This window comes from Rattus norvegicus, chromosome 2, assembly GCF_036323735.1.
Source record: "Rattus norvegicus strain BN/NHsdMcwi chromosome 2, GRCr8, whole genome shotgun sequence".
NCBI classification, from domain to species: domain Eukaryota; kingdom Metazoa; phylum Chordata; class Mammalia; order Rodentia; family Muridae; genus Rattus; species Rattus norvegicus.
The window spans coordinates 88764127-88781790 of record NC_086020.1 but is presented as its reverse complement, the minus strand read 5'-3'; the positions used below and the strand labels follow the sequence as shown (position 1 = coordinate 88781790).

At 38.5% G+C, this 17664-nt stretch overlaps 1 protein-coding gene across 8 annotated transcripts in view; it reads left to right on the top strand.

Annotated features, from left to right (window-relative positions):
• The first annotated feature begins 258 nt into the window (after positions 1-258).
• The window catches only part of Lrrcc1 (leucine rich repeat and coiled-coil centrosomal protein 1), a 34629-nt gene continuing 17223 nt past the window's right edge, over positions 259-17664 (top strand). Inside the window, exons 1-11 of one of the 8 annotated variants that reach the window (XM_039101805.2) lie at positions 259-499; positions 2537-2742; positions 3005-3070; positions 3736-3903; positions 6261-6436; positions 6535-6735; positions 7883-8079; positions 9609-9756; positions 10449-10597; positions 14572-14776; positions 15698-15837. In XM_039101805.2, coding sequence (XP_038957733.1) covers positions 411-499; positions 2537-2742; positions 3005-3070; positions 3736-3903; positions 6261-6436; positions 6535-6735; positions 7883-8079; positions 9609-9756; positions 10449-10597; positions 14572-14776; positions 15698-15837 — 1745 coding nt within the window. In that variant the 5' untranslated portion in view covers positions 259-410. Of the gene's footprint in view, positions 500-2536; positions 2743-3004; positions 3071-3735; positions 3904-4374; positions 4398-6260; positions 6437-6534; positions 6736-7882; positions 8121-9608; positions 9757-10448; positions 10598-14571; positions 14777-15468; positions 15677-15697; positions 15838-17664 lie in introns of those variants that run through there. The other 7 variants (XM_039101813.2, XM_039101815.2, XM_039101810.2 and 4 more) reach the window with 7 other exon arrangements.

Genomic DNA, 17664 nt, shown 5'->3' with positions numbered 1-17664 from the left:
CTCAACACATGGAGACCCACATACATAAAGGCATTGTCCAAATACTTAACGACTTACTATGTCTGCAAGATCATGTCATGAAGTATAAAACTAGACTATTGTGGGAAACGCCTTCATAGGGTAGTAGGCTATAAATAACGTTCGTAAACAGCGACCTAGGATAGCCCCACTCTTTCCAAGCCAACAGATGGAAAGGTTGTACTTTTAAGGCAGATGCCGTAAAAGTCAAGCCCTCTTTGAGCGGCACGGTCGTGTTGCTTTGCGGCCGCGCAAAGCGGGAAAGTGCGGCGGGCGGTTAGAAAGTCCTCGCCCCGCCCCTTGCCCACGCCCCGCTCCGGCACTTGGAGGCGTGAGCAAGCTGGGACCCAGCGCTGGGCGCCAATTAACACCCACTCCCCGTCGCTGGTACCATGGAGGCGGCGGCATGTACGGAAATCGAACCGGAGGATGGCGACAGCAGCTGCGAGGATGTGTGTTTCATGGACAAAGGCCTGCACAGGTAGCAGCCGCCACCTGGTCGGACCTCGGATTGGCAGGCTTCGGGGTTGGGGGGTGGTTGGGGGGTAGCGGATTCCTCGTATCCTCCCAGCACATCCTGGGCCTCTTCCCTCTTCCCCCAGCATAGCCTGGGGTTCCTCTCTCCTCCCAGCGTGGCCAGGGACTCCTCTCTGCCCTCTCTTAGCACCGCCTGGGGGCTCCTCCTCTCTGTTCTCCCTGCACCGCCCGGGGCTCCACTCTATCCTCCCAGAACGTCTTGGAGCTCCTCCCTGTCCTCCCAGCGCGGCCCTGGCCTCCTCCCTGCCGAACTAGGAATTCCTCCAGACTCACTGCGGAAGCCGGGGTTCTTCTTATCCTCTCCGCAGATCCTGGGGTGTCTTTCTTTCCCTCACCCATGGGAGCCTCCTGTTCTTTCTTAACCCCCTGCCGTGCCCAGGCTTCCTCCTTCCCCTCGTCTCAGCCCCACTTTCGCTCACTCTTGCTGTTCCTCTTCCTGGTCTCCTTTCCTGAGCCTGAGAAGTGGCCCTAGGGCTTGCATCCCAAGCTAGCAGCACAGCAAGCCTTTTCTGTACCCTGCTTACACCTCTTACCTCAATTCTCATCCGTTTTTTAAGTTCTTTTACTAAGGCATAATCCAATATCCATATACTTGTTGTAGGTACCAAATGTAACTCTTTTAGCTGATCCTGTTTTATGTTGCCCAGACCATTCAGTGTTTTTTCTGGCCCCTTGATTTTCCATATTCTTTGAGCCCAGTTTACCAGTTCAACCTAGACCCTTTCTTGAGTTTCACTGGACAGCTAGCTATTTCTGAGATCCAGGCATTTCCATTACAGTAGTCTCTGTGTCTTTGGGGAGGTACCTGCTCCATTCCGTCTGAACCCTGGTATTTATAATATAATGAAAACAGCTTAGTTCCAGTCCTGATCTAAGGGTTGCCAATGAAGAGGTTTTTCAAAAGAATGCTTACATTTATATTTAATAATGGTTAGCACTTCGAGGATGATGTCTATGTGAATGTTTATGTGTTAATACTCATCACCACAGCAATTAAGCAAGATCGTTTTTTTCTACTAAGCAATGAATCTAAGAATTTATATTTTAGATACATTATATAATTTGACAGTGCAACTAGTGAACAATTAAATTCAACGTAAAACAGATTGCAATTAACAGCGTATAGTAATAGCACAAAATCTGTCCTTAAATAATTCTGTAAATGATAGAAGCTAGATAATCGGGAAATACTTTAGACAGCTTTAGAAATTGGTGTTTTGAGGTTTGCAAATGTGTCCGGCAACTTTATACTAGCCAGCACAAAAGTCTACCACAGATGCCCTTAACATTGTGTGTACTGTTCAAACTACTTTTAGCACCTCTGAACAACACACTATAGTTCTTTGGAAATAATGTTCTATTCAGCAAGTTTAACTTATAAGTGGTTATTTAGGGAGTAAAGAGATGATTTCTGTTTAGAGGAAATGCATTCCAACTTGCAGTTAGAGAGGACCTGAGCCTTTCCACTGAGAAGAGCAATAATTAGTGAGTTTTTGTTTTTGTTTTGTTTTTTATTATTATTATTATTTTTTGGAAATCAATTACATTCTCACTAACTAGCTATCATTGGCAGTAAAGAAAAAAAAGTTATAAACTCATGCATAAGATCCAGATTCATGTCAGGTCACTCTTGGTCTGTTTAACTGTCATAACCATACACCAACCACTTAAGAGTTTGAAAATTAAGAAAGAAAATACCTTTAAAGCTTGCAGTTGCTCATTTTTAGCTACCAGAAGAGGGTCAGTTTTCTCTAAGAATGCTCCTCTTAATAAGCCTGCCAAACTCTAGTAGAAGGCTGCACATGCAAGGATATTTGGTCAGTACACATTGGTCTTGATAAGGACACAAGTTGGGTAGGAAAGGAAGGGAGTCTAAGACAGATTTTTTTTTCTGAAGTGAGTAGAGCAAATATTCATTATAGTTACCTACTTAATTCTAACTATTTGGTTATGCTTCTAAATATGTTTTTATGTTTTATAGTATATCAGAGTTATCTTTAGATTCATCCCTTCATGCCATCAATTTGCATTGTAATAACATCTCCAAGATCACATCCATTGACCACATTTGGAACCTGCGACATTTGGATCTGTCATCTAATCAAATAAGTCAAATTGAAGGCCTGAACACACTAACAAAGCTATGCACTTTAAACTTGTCCTGCAATTTGATCACAAGAGTGGAAGGTTTGTAAACGATTACATGGGGCATTTTCTGTGAGGAGAAAAAAAAGTAAAAAATAAAATTATGTGTGTATTTTCTTCCAATGAATGGAATTAATAGAATCATAAACTTTTGAAAATTGACCCTAAAACTACCTATGCATTTTTTCCATAAAACTAAATAAATAACTCCCCAAATGGCAGTTGATTTCACTATTAATGTGAAACAGTGCTGTTTCTTTATTTAAACCTTATAAAGGCTATGTACTTCCTCCCTCTTTTTTAGGACTCGAAGCACTGGTAAATCTGACTAGACTGAATTTGTCTTATAATCACATAAGTGATCTCAGCGGTAAGTACATTCGTTCATATTTCCATAATGCTGAAGCTTTGTAGGCTCTGAGGACTTAGCTCACTGTTGGAAAACTACGTCAAATGATAATAATGACCAAGTGTTTTATCTGAGTGATGTCCTTCTATTAAAACTTTTGTTGCTGCCAAAATAATACCTGAATAAAACAGAAATGAAGGCAACTCTGATCAGTAGCAGAAAAAGCTAAAGTGAGGAAAGCTTACTTTAGGAGGGTTCTGCTTAAGCTTCAATGATTATGTACTGTACTCACATAGTAAGGGGCAGTAGAAGATCAGATGTGATGAAAGCTTTGGTGCCCTCCTACACGGCTACTAGTAACCAGATGCGACTATTGACTTGAAATTTGACTGGTGGTACAAGGCACTGAGTATTTAATTAAATATTAATTTAAATATAAAAACAACTAGTGACTACTACATTGTACAATATAGATATGGACAATTCCAGGAACTTGTATCTTAAAAGTTAAACTCAGTTTTTCATGTGCTCTGCATTTCTAAGAAGATTTTGAAATTATTATCTTTTATGAAAGTGATATAACTGATTTACAATTTTTAGAATTACTTGTTAGAAGTAACAGAATTTTACTAATTATCCTCATATGCTGTTTCTTTGCCTTAAAACATTTTTTTTTCCTGTTGCAGGGTTGATCCCCCTTCATGGACTAAAGTATAAACTTAGATATATTGACCTACATAGTAATTATATAGATAGCATCCATCACTTACTTCAGTGTACAGTAGGATTACACTTCCTAACCAATCTTATTTTAGAGAAAGATGGAGAAGGTAATCCTATCTGTCTTGTACCAGGTATGAAATAGTTAATTAAATGCATTTCTAATACTTAAATATGAAAGCATTTATTTCCTGAAGTTATGATCCCTTTATTTTACTCTTAAGATTTCCATGTGTCTGTGTGTGTGTGTGTCTGTGTGTGTGTGTGTGTCTGTGTGTGTGTGTGTGTGTCTGTGTGTGTGTGTGTGTGTGTGTCTGTGTGTGTGTGTAAACACACACACATGTGTATGTTTAGGGAAACAAAGAATTTATTGGAAAACTAAATTGCTTCTATGTTTAAAGTGTGTAGGATTCCCTCCCTTCTCCCTCCCTCCCTTCTTCTTTCTTTCTTCTCTTCTTTTTTCCCTAAGACAGTATTTCTTACACCCTAGGCTGGCTTCAAATTTGATGTGTAGTACAGGATAAGCATGAACCTCCCTCTGGAGTCCTGGGATCATGGTCATACACCTCTATGCCCAGCTAAGTGGTGCTATGAATTGAACCCAAGGTACCATCGCAATTGTCCCCAGGTATCATGCACTGAGGCAAACACTTTACTAGGTTAGCTGCGTCCCCAGCAGGGTACATAGGTTAGTGGTATTATTTAGATAGTTTATATATTTGATGGTGAATATTTCACATTTTTATGACTATGGTTTTGTCTTAGTTGGGGTTTTACTGCTGTGAAGGGACACCATGATCATGGCAACATTTCCTTGCTTTTCTTTCTCTTAATATAGGCAGGGATTCAAAGATTGCATTTATTTGGGACCGGCTTATAGCTCAGAGGTTTAGTCCATTATACTCATGGCATGAAGAATGGTGGCATGCAGGCAGACATGGTGCTGGAGAGAGAGCTGAGAGTTCTACATCTAGATCCATAGGCAGCAGGAAGAGAATGTGAGCCACACAGGGTCAGCTTGAGCGTATGAAACCTCAAAGCCCAGCTCCTAGTGACACACTTCTGCTAATAAAGCCACACCTACCCCAATAAGATCATACCTCTTGATAGTGCCAATCCCTATGAACCTATAGTGGTCCATAGGGATTTTATTTTTATTCAAACCACCGCAGTTAGATTCTAGTATTGTAATATTATGTCACCATGAAAAGAGAAAATAGAATATTTCTATTCACTATAGCTGGTCCTTTATCCCCAGCTATACTAAGAGAAACAAAAGCAAGTATAATTTATGTAAAAACTAACACCACCCTTTATCCTACATATATACTTAAAAATAGCATGCCTATATATTAATGTGTATGACATCTAGGAGATTGCACAGTAACTCCTGGTAACAGGACTTAAAAGCAGGAAGTGAGTATTGGGGAATCTCTGATTTGTAGCTTTTGAGGTTTATACCATGTGAATTCATTAATGTGTCTTGAGTGCTTAAACTTACAAGTCCATTTCCCAGCAGCCATACGGTGGCTCACAACTATACATAACTGCACTTCCAGGAAATCTAATGTCCCCTTTTTTATAGTCACCAAGCATTCATGTGGCACATACATGCAGAGGCAACACTCAAATGAATAAAATAAATCTTTTATAAAAAAGTTCTGTCCTTGGTTTTGTAGGTCACACTCTTTTTTTTTTTTTCAACCACTTAGTTGATCCTTTTGAGAAATAATTAGTATTGAAGTTACTCGAGTGGTTAATGAGATAATATAACTTGCCACCAAGCCTGATGACCTGAGTTCAGTTCCTGGGATCCCCATGGTGAAAGAAGACAAATGACTCCCACAAGTTGTCCATTGATCTACACACATTAAAAGAGGGAGGAATTGAATGAATCATAAGAGAGATGGCTTGATGGTTAAGAGCACTGGCTGCTCTTCCAGAAAATCTGGGTCATTGGTTTCATAACAATGTAAAGTTAATTTGACAGATTTCTCATTTAATTGTTCTTTAGTGAATATATTTTTATTTAATACATGACATATTACATATCCTAATATTAATGATGAGTAATTAAGAAGAAAAAGTGAGCTATTTCACTAATGTCTCACTATGGGGAATTCTGCCACTCACATCACAATTTTGATTCATTTATGATGGTCATATTAAACTAAGCAAAAGCCCTGTTTATCATCCTTCTCAGAGAAGAATTCTGTTGGTTTCATGTGTTTATAATCCTGAGGTAATTTTTCACGCTTACGGTTCAGTGATCTGGCTTTATCAGGAATGGTGCTTGGGATAAGGCAGGACTGCTTTGCCTCTTCTGTATTTACTGACTGCATGTTGAAGATGTCGAGTTCATAATGTTTATTCTCAGTTTATTAGTACATCATGGGACTGATATTCAGGCAATATACCTAGTAGCTTGGTTGGTTTTAGACATAATCTCTTAAAGTGTCTATGCTTTGATTTTGAACTCTTTGTTTCCCAGGGTACCGAGCAATCATTCTCCAGACTTTACCACAGCTGAGAATCTTAGACTGCAAGAATATATTTGGTGAGCCAGTAAGTTTGGAAGAGATGAACTCATCGCACCTACAGTGCTTCGAAGGTCTTCTGGATAATTTAGTTTCTTCTGATTCCCCCCTGAATATAAGTGAAGATGAGGTAAAGTAGTAATGGTTTTCTAAGAGAAATGATAGCGTCAAGAGTAAATGAATCAGAATATGAACTTTAAAGGACTTTGGTTTGTCTCTGTGTCATAGGTCGTTGATAATATGTCAGCACCACCAATAGATGTGTTGCCTCCTTTGGAGGAATTTACAAGTACACCAGAAGAAAATGTTTTGACCTCACTTTTATCTGCGTGTTCATCTGAACCAGAAAAAATTAATCATGAAAACAATTTTCAAAATGAGATGAAACTTCAGAAATTAGATGATCAAATCCTACAGCTGCTCAACGAAGTAATGTATTTTATTGAAGAAAAAGTAGTTAAGAATATAAAGTAGAAATTGTACATAAGTTGACCAACCAGAAACATCATATTGACTGTATCTGTATTTTTTCTTTACAAAAATAGAATTATGTACAGTAACAGTGGCAGAAAACAACGGGAGATGGTTTTCACTCATTTTCTTTGTTGCCTTCCTTCATGGGTGTCAGTACCTGTATTGCAATAGTACTTTCTTGTTTTGTATATGTGATATCAGTTCATAGACATTTGACTAGTGTTTCCATGGCAGCTGAATGACACTACTATAATGCTACCATTCAGGATTTGAATTGGATGTGTGTTTTGAATCCTCTTGGCTGGACACCTCCATGTGCAGTTGCTCATCCCTAGATTGATTTGGAGGCCTGCCAGATTTTTCAGAGTTGCTGCAGTGTTCTGTGTCCCTAATGACAGTTGATGGGAGATCTAGGTTTTTTCTTCCTTAGTTGCTTTAGTTTTTTAAGATGAGTTCTTAATGTGTAACACAGATGACCTTGACGTCCTGCCTCTGCTTCTAGAATTCTGGGATTACAGTAATATACCACCATACTTAACTCTGATTTGTCTTTTTCATTATCAACCTTCCTAGTGAACACTTGGAAGCTGAATGTTATGAATGTTTGCATGCTATTATTTAGCACTAATTTGATTTGACTTGAACTCTAATTTGGTCTGTTAGGTATCAATTCATATTTCATTTGCTTTTAGACACTGCCTTTTATTGCCTCTGGTTTTCAGCCCAAAAGTCTTAACCTTGTATACCTGGCAGTCAAAATTTCTCCATAGTAAACTGATAGTCTCAGATAGAAGCATGGTCTCATTCTGGTTTATTTTGCTAAATTATTCTTAGCATTTTTTCCCACTTCTGAAGTCTTTAAAATAGTTTTATCTTTTCCTGGTTTTGTTTTCTTTTTATTTTCCCAGATTTGAGTTGCTAAAAACTTTTTCCCCTTTTTCTCTTGTGCCAGAGCTGGATGTCTTGTCTTCAGTTTCAAAGATATATAATTTATAAATCTTTAATCTTATAAAGTATCTTAATATTTAAGAAGGCATTAAATTTTAATTAGTTATTCTGAGCAGAACTTTTAACAGACTTCCTTTCTCTTTTTATGTTCTAGACTAATAATTCCTTAATAGATAATGTTCCTGAGAAAGACCTCAGACCAAAAAGAGACACAGATATAACTTCTGAAAGTGACTATGGAAACAGAAAAGAGTGCAGCAGAAAAGTTTCCAGAAGAACAAAAATCCCATACTATACCAGAACTATTCAAAGTATTAAGCACCACAATAAAAACAATGGTGCTTTTGTAAGGTACTTGGCTTTGGTCTTAGTAGTCCAAATAAAGCACACAGGTAGGGGTAACTGACTGGCTTCCCCCTTGCTGTTTCATGATGATAAACTTCTCAGTTTATTGACATCAAAGATTTTTTTTTCCTTTTTAGCCTGGGAGCTCAGATTTGGTCTACTATTGGCCTCCCGTATCCTATATTTCTGCATCCATGGATTCAACCAACCTCTGATCAAATGAAATCAAAGAATTACATCTTTACTAATATGAACTATTTACTAGTTTTAAAGTTATTGCTTCTCATTGAATTTTTCTTGTCATTTTTTAAATAACAGAGTATAATAAATTAGCTTTTTAGGTATCATGTCAGATATTGTATTGGATATTGAAATTTGTCTAAACACTTTAATATATACTCAAATGTGTTATGTATAAAAATGCTATGCCATTTTATATAATGAAGGGAGCATTTAGAGATTTTGGTGTCTGTACTTGGTTCTACACCCAATCCCTGCAGAAACTTGAGAACTGTATACTCATAAAAGACGGCTTTCTCTTTGAGAAATTAATGTATAATACCAAACAAAAGGCCACTATACTACTTGCAGGAAGTAGGAAGTAAATCTGATACACTTGTGTTTTATTGGCTAATTTCTACCCTATCTGTGGGCAGATCTTGCTGGGAGGCCAAGGCCTAGTTAAACAGTAAACTAAGCTAGGATCAGAGGCAAACAAAATGATTATTTTTGATATGCAGATGTAGAAATCTAATGTCTATTTTCATAGCTGGGGTATCAACCATGAGCGGTTAAGAAAAGACTGTACCTCAGAGTAGGTACAATCCACTTTTTACCTGCATGATTCTTTTTTAAATGTACTCATTGGTTATTTCAATTCTTCATAGTAATCCATGTATAAAATTTCATGTAATAAAAAAAAAAAAACATTTAGTACTTTTTAGTTAGGATATGCCCAAGAATTTCTTTTTATTCTGACTACTGATAGAATCCATTTACTCTGGTTTATTGTGTCAATTTTAAGCTTTCAAGTGCCATAGGGTAATTAAATCATCCTTTTCAAATTCTTCTCTTATATGATCATAGTGCATTTCATCTTGCGTATGTTGAACACTACACAATAAAATCATTATCTCTTGAAACTCTAAATAGTGAATTAGAAAAGCTCATTCCTTATAAAATTCATGAATTAGTTTCCCAAGTTAATTATTACCTTACTTAATGCATTTTTTGTTAAAATAATTATTTATTGTATTGGTATGGGTGTTTTGTCTGCATATATGTCTGCACTGTGTCCTGATGCCTGCTAATAACAGAAGAGGGCATCAGGTCCTCTGGGACTGGGTTACAGATGGTGATGAGCTGCCATGTGAATGCTAGGAATGAACCCAGTTTCCCTGGAATGCCAGTGATTTTTACCACTGAGCCACCTCTCAAGTTCCTTAATTTTAAATACCAGATATGTGGCTACAGGTGTTTGTATTGAAAAACATAAACTGTACTTTTGATTATTTCCTGCCTTTTATTCTTTGCAGTTGTAATCGTAAAATGAGACAGCCTTACTTGAGAGATTTATATGTAAGATCATCGTTAGTAAACTGTAATAACTTAAGAGAAGTAGATGAGCAGAAGAATGGCATGATTAAAGTAGACAAAAGTGCTTCGAACGACAACACTTACCGGGTATGGTTTAGAAAATTAAGAAAACTGAATCTTAGATTTAAGTACAAAGTCCTAGAAAGTTAACCAATTTTTCATGAGCAATAAATGTTTGTAGTTTTATCAGAGTGATGAAAATTGGCTAATTTTACCCTTCCTAGTTTCCATATTTTGTGTGATATCACTGCTGTTAACATTTGCTAGATCAGTTGAAATGATGTTTTATTGGGAAAATCTCAGTTCCTATTTCCCAAACTAATAGTTCCTACTTTGAGAGATATAAAAAAGTAAATCTCTGTGTTTTCTCACAAAAGTATTCTTTATACTGTCGTGTTAGTTGTCCTGAAACCCAGTTTTGGAAAAGGATGCAGAGATGCTGAAATTATTTTACAAATTCAAGACTTGCTGAATATATTAATTAGCTTGTTCTCATTTTACATGTTAGAGAACTGGTTATTGTATTCTACTCTATAGTGTAAAAAATATAATCTAACAATAGGTTTGCCTTCTATAATAGTCATGACAGTACCAGCTAATGCTCATTTGAAATGATTATGTACCCAGCAATATCCACTCTCTTCTGTGTGCTTTACGTCCATACTGTAAATCTCATTGTAACTTTTTACAATAAGTTACTGTAAAATAAATGAAACAACTCAGGCGGTGAGAAGTTTGCTGACTTTTTCCAAATTTTGAAGCATTGCTGTTTTCTTTAGTCCCTTGTGGAACAGTTAGACCAAGAGAGAGAGATGAGGTGGAAAGCGGAGCAAACGGAAAAGAAACTTATGGACTATATTGATGAGCTACATAAGCAAGCAAATGAGAAGAAAGATGTTCACAGCCAGGCAATCATTACCACAGATAGGTAAGGCAAAGATATGGCTCAAATCCTTCAGAAGAGGGGTGGGGAGGACCTTGATCAGCAGGGCCAAGAACACTGACAGAATCAACTAACTAGCTCAGAGAGGCTTACAGAGGCTGCACTGACAACCAGAGAGCCTGTTAAATGTGAGGTAGGTACTCTGCATATGGAACCTAGCTGTGAGACACGTTTCCTCCCACTGGGTTACCTTGTCTAGCCTCGATATGAGGGAGACGCCTAGAACTTTCTTTCTGAAACTTGATATGCTCTGTTTGGTTGATATATCCCTGGGAGGCCTGCCTTTTTCAGAAGAGTGAATGGAGGGAGGGGCACTGTGGGGAAAAAAAGGAGGATAAACCAGTGCTCTGGATATATGAGATAAATTAAGAAAAGTAGGGAAAAATAGGAGTCTAAAGGTGTCTCTCAGAACACGAAAATTACTAGACTTGGAATAGGAATGCCTTGGTTTAAAATAGTGATAGTTAGGAAAATGAATATATGTGACTTTCATTTGATTTGAATATTTAGTGCTTTGAAGGGGTAACATGCTTTGTCTAATGCTGTATTTGTAAAAAGGGCTGGCATTGCCAAATTTCTCTTTAAGGTTTATGAATCCTAGTCTCTTTAACATAATCATTTCCTGTGTTAGCTTTGGTACTATGTAGGTCAAGTTCCTTAATTCTTTCTTATTTTTTTCTTGTCTATTCAGTCTCCTATTTGCCTAAGGAGTTTTTCACTCCAGTACATTCTTATTACATTGTGTAAAGATACATTGTAGTAACCCCCTCCACTTTGATTTCAATAGTTAAGTTATCCCTTTCTTCAAATGGTTATTGTTTTTCCTCAGAGTTATTTTCTGATTCTGTTTTTTCTTATTTTTAGAGGAACACTAGGTCTCCAGACTTGGTATTGGTCATAAGTAGGATCTGGAAGTTTTAGTTCAATTTTGTGTCTATAGACAGGATAATTCTTCTTACAAGATCTCATGTGAATATGAAATTGAGGGAAACAGTTTCCCACCTGATCCCTCATTTATTTTATACATTTGGTTGTGTGATACTGATACTTAAAGAAAAGAAAACAGAAAAATGCCTCTCCTACCTGCTTCTTTTATATGTTGTACCTGTGTGAGAGAGAAAAAGAAGCCATGCTACCTAAATATGTTCACTATGAAAATCACTGTGACTGCATATTTTGGTGCACTCTGCTCTTATGTGAGTCTATCTGTCACCGTCTGTGGTGGTTTGAATAGGTATGCCCCATATCTTGTGTGTGAATGCTAGGCCCATGGGAAGTGGTACTTTTAGGAGATATGGCCTTGCCAGAGGAAGTGTGTCACTGTGGGGGCAGTCCTTGAGGTCTTCTGTGCTCAAGTTATGCCCAGTGTGGCACACAGTCTCCTTCTGCTGCCTGTGTGTGAAGATGTAGAACTCTAGGCTTCTCCAGCACCATATCGGCCTATATGCTGCTGTGCTTCCTGACATGATAGTGGACTGAACCTGTAAACCAGCCCCAATTAAATGTCGTCCTTTATAGGAGTTGCCTTGGTCATAGTGTCTCTTCACAGCAATTATACGCGAAGACACCATCTTCATTTGTGTTTTAGGGATCACTGTCTCTGAATAGATAGAAGAAAATACTAATCAGGAAATGAAAGCATGACATGAGAAAGGGAACAGTGCTCAAACTTCCTCGGAACAGCCCCATTACATGACAGGCTTACAAAGATCCCAGGATGTATCACAGGGAGACTGTAGAAGACAGGATTCCCCTTCTCTTCAGAATGAAGCAACGCTTATTTTAGAAATTGTTTTTATTAAATGTTATTTCCCTTCGTATTATAATTGGAATTCCTTTTAGTGTTGGCATGTTTTGTTTTGTTATGTTGAATGTTTGAGGTAGTGTCTCACTATGTAGCTCTGGCTCAGAAGATATCTGCCTGCCTCTGCCTTCCAGGTGTCTGCCACCATGCAGTTTGACATTCTTGATCTTTTGGTTTTGGCTATATGCAAATAGTTTTTGCTTTATTTCATAGTATAGATATTAACTGTGGTATACTAGAAAAAAATATCTTAACTGCTCACCAGTTTGGATTTGGGAGGTTTGGAACATACACCTCCATGGTCCTTGCTCTCTTGAACAGTCATGGTTATTCTAACGCTACTTCTATCTATACCCATGTTGTTGGGGGTAAAATCTTGAGATTAATGTCCCCTGGCTCTTGATGTTCTTGAGTATGTCTTGTATCCATTGCCCCGAATACCAAGTCTGACAGCTTGGTGCCACCCTCTGAATAATGTTGTGTCAAAAGTAGATCTCGTTTAGTATGTTTATTGTTTCAACCTTCTTGGACTTTATCGTTCTAGTCGGTACCAAAAGTGCCTTCCCTGTATTTCTCATAAGTGTTTTCAGGTTAGCCCATCCTGAGGAAGAAGCATATTTTGTCTTATTCTGTATTCTTTGCCTTAGTAACTGGTGTTCCATGAATATGCTGTCTGCTATCAAAACTAGAAAGAATCTCAAAGCTAGTTGGTATTGATATCTTCTTGATTCTGTTTCTTAAAATACCTATCTCCTCTGTATCCTAAAACTGTACTCTCGGTTTAAGATTTACTACTTAGATTATTATTTAAATCTTATTTATCTACAGCTCTTTGCCCTCATCTTTTATTTTCTCATGTCAACCTGGAATTGACTGAATAAAGGAAGACTATTTTGAAAACTGTTCTCATTAAAGACAAAAGGAAAGACAATAAAAATCGAAGAAATTACCATCATAGAACAGTTGATGGATACATACATATATAGCATATATATGTGTGTGTGCGTGTACATATATGCTAGGAATTACAGTTGGCAAACATTAAACAACTTTCAGTAATTAATTCATGAGATTCTTCCACAAACTAGAGTTATATCAACCATTTAGCTGCTTCTTATATCTGGCTGAGGTATGAACTGAAGCTAATAATATAATACCATATCACAATGACTGGTTCACAGGGTGCACATATAAACCAAAATGAACTAATCCGAGCCTCTTATGGCTCTTCTAAGTTGTGTCAAGCAAAGATCGTTCCTGTTGTGACTGTTAGAATGTAAACCCAGGCCTTACAGGATGGCTTAGTGGATAAAAGCACGTGCCCCACAAGCCTTACAACCTGAAATCAATTCTTGAACCCACAATGCACGGAGGGACCTATATATTAAAATTGTTCTCTGACCTTCATGCATGCACACGTGTTCACACATATATACAAACACAAATAATAAAAAGTTTAAAAGACAGTGCGCCCAAGTGTTTGTGGCTTGCCCTTAACTTCTTGTCATACTACAAATATAAAGACACACTAGGAAATGCTGAAGCCAATTCCTGAGAATGAACTCCGTGGAATGGAATCCTAATGGGATTCAGTGCAGAAGAGTTCTAGCAGTCTAAGTTTAGTAAACTTTCCCTATTTGTTTATGTAAGTTACGTTTTCAGTTGCAAGCAAAATATTCTAGCCCATAGCTGGGATCAGTACTTTGGTCTGGAAGATACTGGGAAGTCAAAATTGACCAGCTACTTATATAGCACTTACATCTCATAGCTTTAGAGATTCCAAGTCAATTTTCTCTGTTTGACATTGAGCTCTTTGAGGGCAGTGACTATATCTTATTTACACTGAATGCTTTTTAAAAATTCACATCTAGCTCAAAACTGAAACACTAGGGATAAACTGTTGCTGTGAAATAGTACAAGTTTATGTAAATTTCTTTAGTTTATGATAAATGTTTTTCCCTTACAGGAAAATGTTATTTCCAGGGTCAGGACAGAGACATACACTGCTTTGTTGCCCATTTTTTCTCTTTAATATAATTAGAGTTTGACAATACTTCAGACACTGATCACTGTTTTAAGCCTTAACACTGATTGCAATTTTCCTTATTTTTAAATATGTAACACTCTTGTCATTATTATATAATTAATGCTCCAGGCTAAAGGATGCTATTTTCAAGGAGAGGCATTGCAAGGCTCAACTTGAAGTTATAGTTCACAGACTTCAAAATGAAATTAAAAAACTAACTATTGAATTAATGAAAGCACGAGATCAACAGGAAGATCACATCAGACACTTGAGAACTCTGGAAAGAGCATTGGAAAAAATGGAGAAGCAAAAAGCACAGCAGCAGCAGGCACAGGTATCCCTGAGTGGATCAGTGATGTGGGTGAATGGATTGACGGCTCCCCCTAAAACTAATTACATTCTATAGTAAGTTCAAAAGATATCAGGCTATATGCAGAAATTACATAACTGTTATTTTAAATATCACAGTTATACAGCCTGCCAATCACATCTTTATTCTACCAACATTTACATAAAGAATTTGGTAGAAATATTACAGGGAGATAGTTTTATGTTTTTGAGAGACAGCTTTCAGATCTGTGGGGTACTTGAAAGACTTTCAGTTTCATGCTGTTGGCATGGAATTCCTATCAAAAAAAATGTATGCAACTAAACAGTAATTCATGCCAGTACAATCGATGCTTCTACATTGACAATGGCATTCTTAATTCAATAAAGTTTATAAAAACGGCTTAGTTGTTAGGCCATGCAATTTAATGAACATTACAGGAGCTAAATAGAAGCAGGGACAGTTACTGGGGTGGCCATGAAGCTCTGAGGTAGGCCAGTCTTTCTAAGTAAGGACTTTCTCCTTTTCTTTCCTATTTTTTCCTCTTTCTTTCAGATACTGGTCTGAGTCTGGGAATGCCCTCCCTAACACTCTCAGCTTCAGCACTCCCAAAGCTACCTTTTCCTCACCGTGTGCCTGCCTGCATGCCCTCCATGCCTAACTTTAGCTCCTTTAACTTTTTCTCTTTTCTCCTTCAGACAGCTGAAAGATCTCCAGCTTGCCTGCCCTGTGGCTTTCTTCTAAGCTAATGAAACTACTTTTGCCCTTTAAACAAAGTGACCAAGTAGAAAGTAGAAGCAGGGGAATGGCTGTGTAAGAGCTATGACCATGTCCTTCACTCAGATGAGACTATGAAGTGGCTAAGGATAAGAACTAGAAGCAGGGGCATGATTGTGTAAGAGCTGTGACCATGTGTACTTCACTCAGATGAGACTGATCCAAGAGGTGGAGCTCAAAGCCTCGGCTGCTGATCGAGAAATAAACTTACTTCGAACCTCTCTTCGCCAAGAAAAGGAGCAAGTACAACAACTTCATGACCTTCTGGCACTGAAAGAACAGGAGCACAGGTGAGTGAACAAGTATCAACACTAACATGTAGAAGTAAAAGGGAGTTCCTGGCTCTCTCCTTAGTCTTCCTCACCCAGTGATTGACCATTGGTGAAATCTGGCAGAATTAACCCATGGAGGGCCGGCACAGTGGCTTAGCCCCTAAGCCTCAATGGTGTGGTTCCTAGGATCCACATTCTAGGAAGAAAGCTAACTCCCACATATTGCCCTGTGCCTCCTATGCATGACACACGTACAAGTAATCCATCAATCAATGTAGTGAAAGAAAGATTAAAATCAGAATTAACTCATGGAAAACACCATGTTTGCATCTGTATTAGATTGAGTCCATAGAAATAGCTAGGAACTAAAAAATAAATATGTGACTTTAGTGTCATTGTGAAAGGGGCTTATAATAATGCATCTTGTTTTTATATTTCCTCAGACTTGACCAAAAATGGCTCATCATATAGAGGAAGCTATGCTAATTGACTTCCAAATAACTTTTTGTAAAATTAATCCATATTTATTCTGCTATAGCAGTAGACTGTACACTCTCTTTGTCTACCTAAGTACCATTTCTGTAATTTTAAAAAAGGAACTTGTTTCTATTAACCTTGGGGGATGCAAAATGTTAATAGCTATTTAAAGACCATTGAGGTGTTGTTTGTTTATGACTTTTAAAATTTTACAATCCAGTCAATCCCACAGTTCCTCATCCCATTCTTCCTCCCACCCTGTCTCAAAAGGATGTCCCCACCCCAGCTCCTACCCCAACTAGGCCACTTAACTCCCTGAGGCTTCAAGTCACTAAAGGGTTAGGTGCATCTTCTCTCACTTAGGCCATACCAAGCAGTCCTCTGCTGTATATGTGTGGGGTCCTCCTACCAGCTACTTACTGTATGCTGCCTAGTTGGTGGCTCAGTGTCACAGACCTCGGGGGTCTCGGTTAGTTGAGACTGCTGGTCTTCCTATAAGGTCACCCTCCTCCTCAGCTTCTCCCAGCCTTTCCATAACTTCACCACTAGGGTCCCTGGCTCAAGTCCATTGGTTGGGTGTGTTTGCCTCTGTCTCAGTCAGATGCTTGTTGGGCCTCTCAGAGGGCAGCCAGGCTAGGCTCCTGTCTGTCATGGCATCAGTAATAGGCTCTGGAGCCTCTCCTTGAGATGGATCCAAAGTTGGGCCAGTCACTGGATCTCCTTTCCCACAGACTCTTCTCTATTTTTGTCCCTGCAGTTCTTTTAGACACGAACAGTTTTGGGTCAGAATTTTTGACTGTGGGATGGCAACCCATTCCTCGACTTGATGCCCGGTCTTTCTACTGGAGGTGGACTCTACAAGTTCCCATTCCCAACTATTGGGCATTTCATCTAATGTCCCTCCCTTTGAGTCTTGAGAGTCCCTCCCCTCCCAGGTCTTTGGTACCTTCTAGAGGGTCCCACTACCTCACACCTCACACCTCCCACTCCAGATGTTGCATATGTCCATTTATTCTGCTGGCCCTCAGGGCTTTAGTCCTGCCCTCCCCCCAATACCTGATCATGTTCCCCTTTTCCCTCCCAGCTCCCTTCCTCCCTCCCTCCCTCTGCCTCCTGTGATTGTTTTCTTCTCCCTCCCAAGTGGGACTGAAGCATCCTCACTTGGGCTTTTCGACTTGTTAACTTTCTTGAGTTCTGTGGATTGTATCCTATTCTGTACTTTGTTGGGGTAGTACCCAATTATTAGTGAATACATAGCATGCATGCCCTTTTGGGTCTGAGTTACCTTGCTCAGGATGATATTTTTTAGTTCTGTCCATTTGTCTGCAAAACTCAGGATGTCCTTGTTCTTAATAACTGAATAGTATT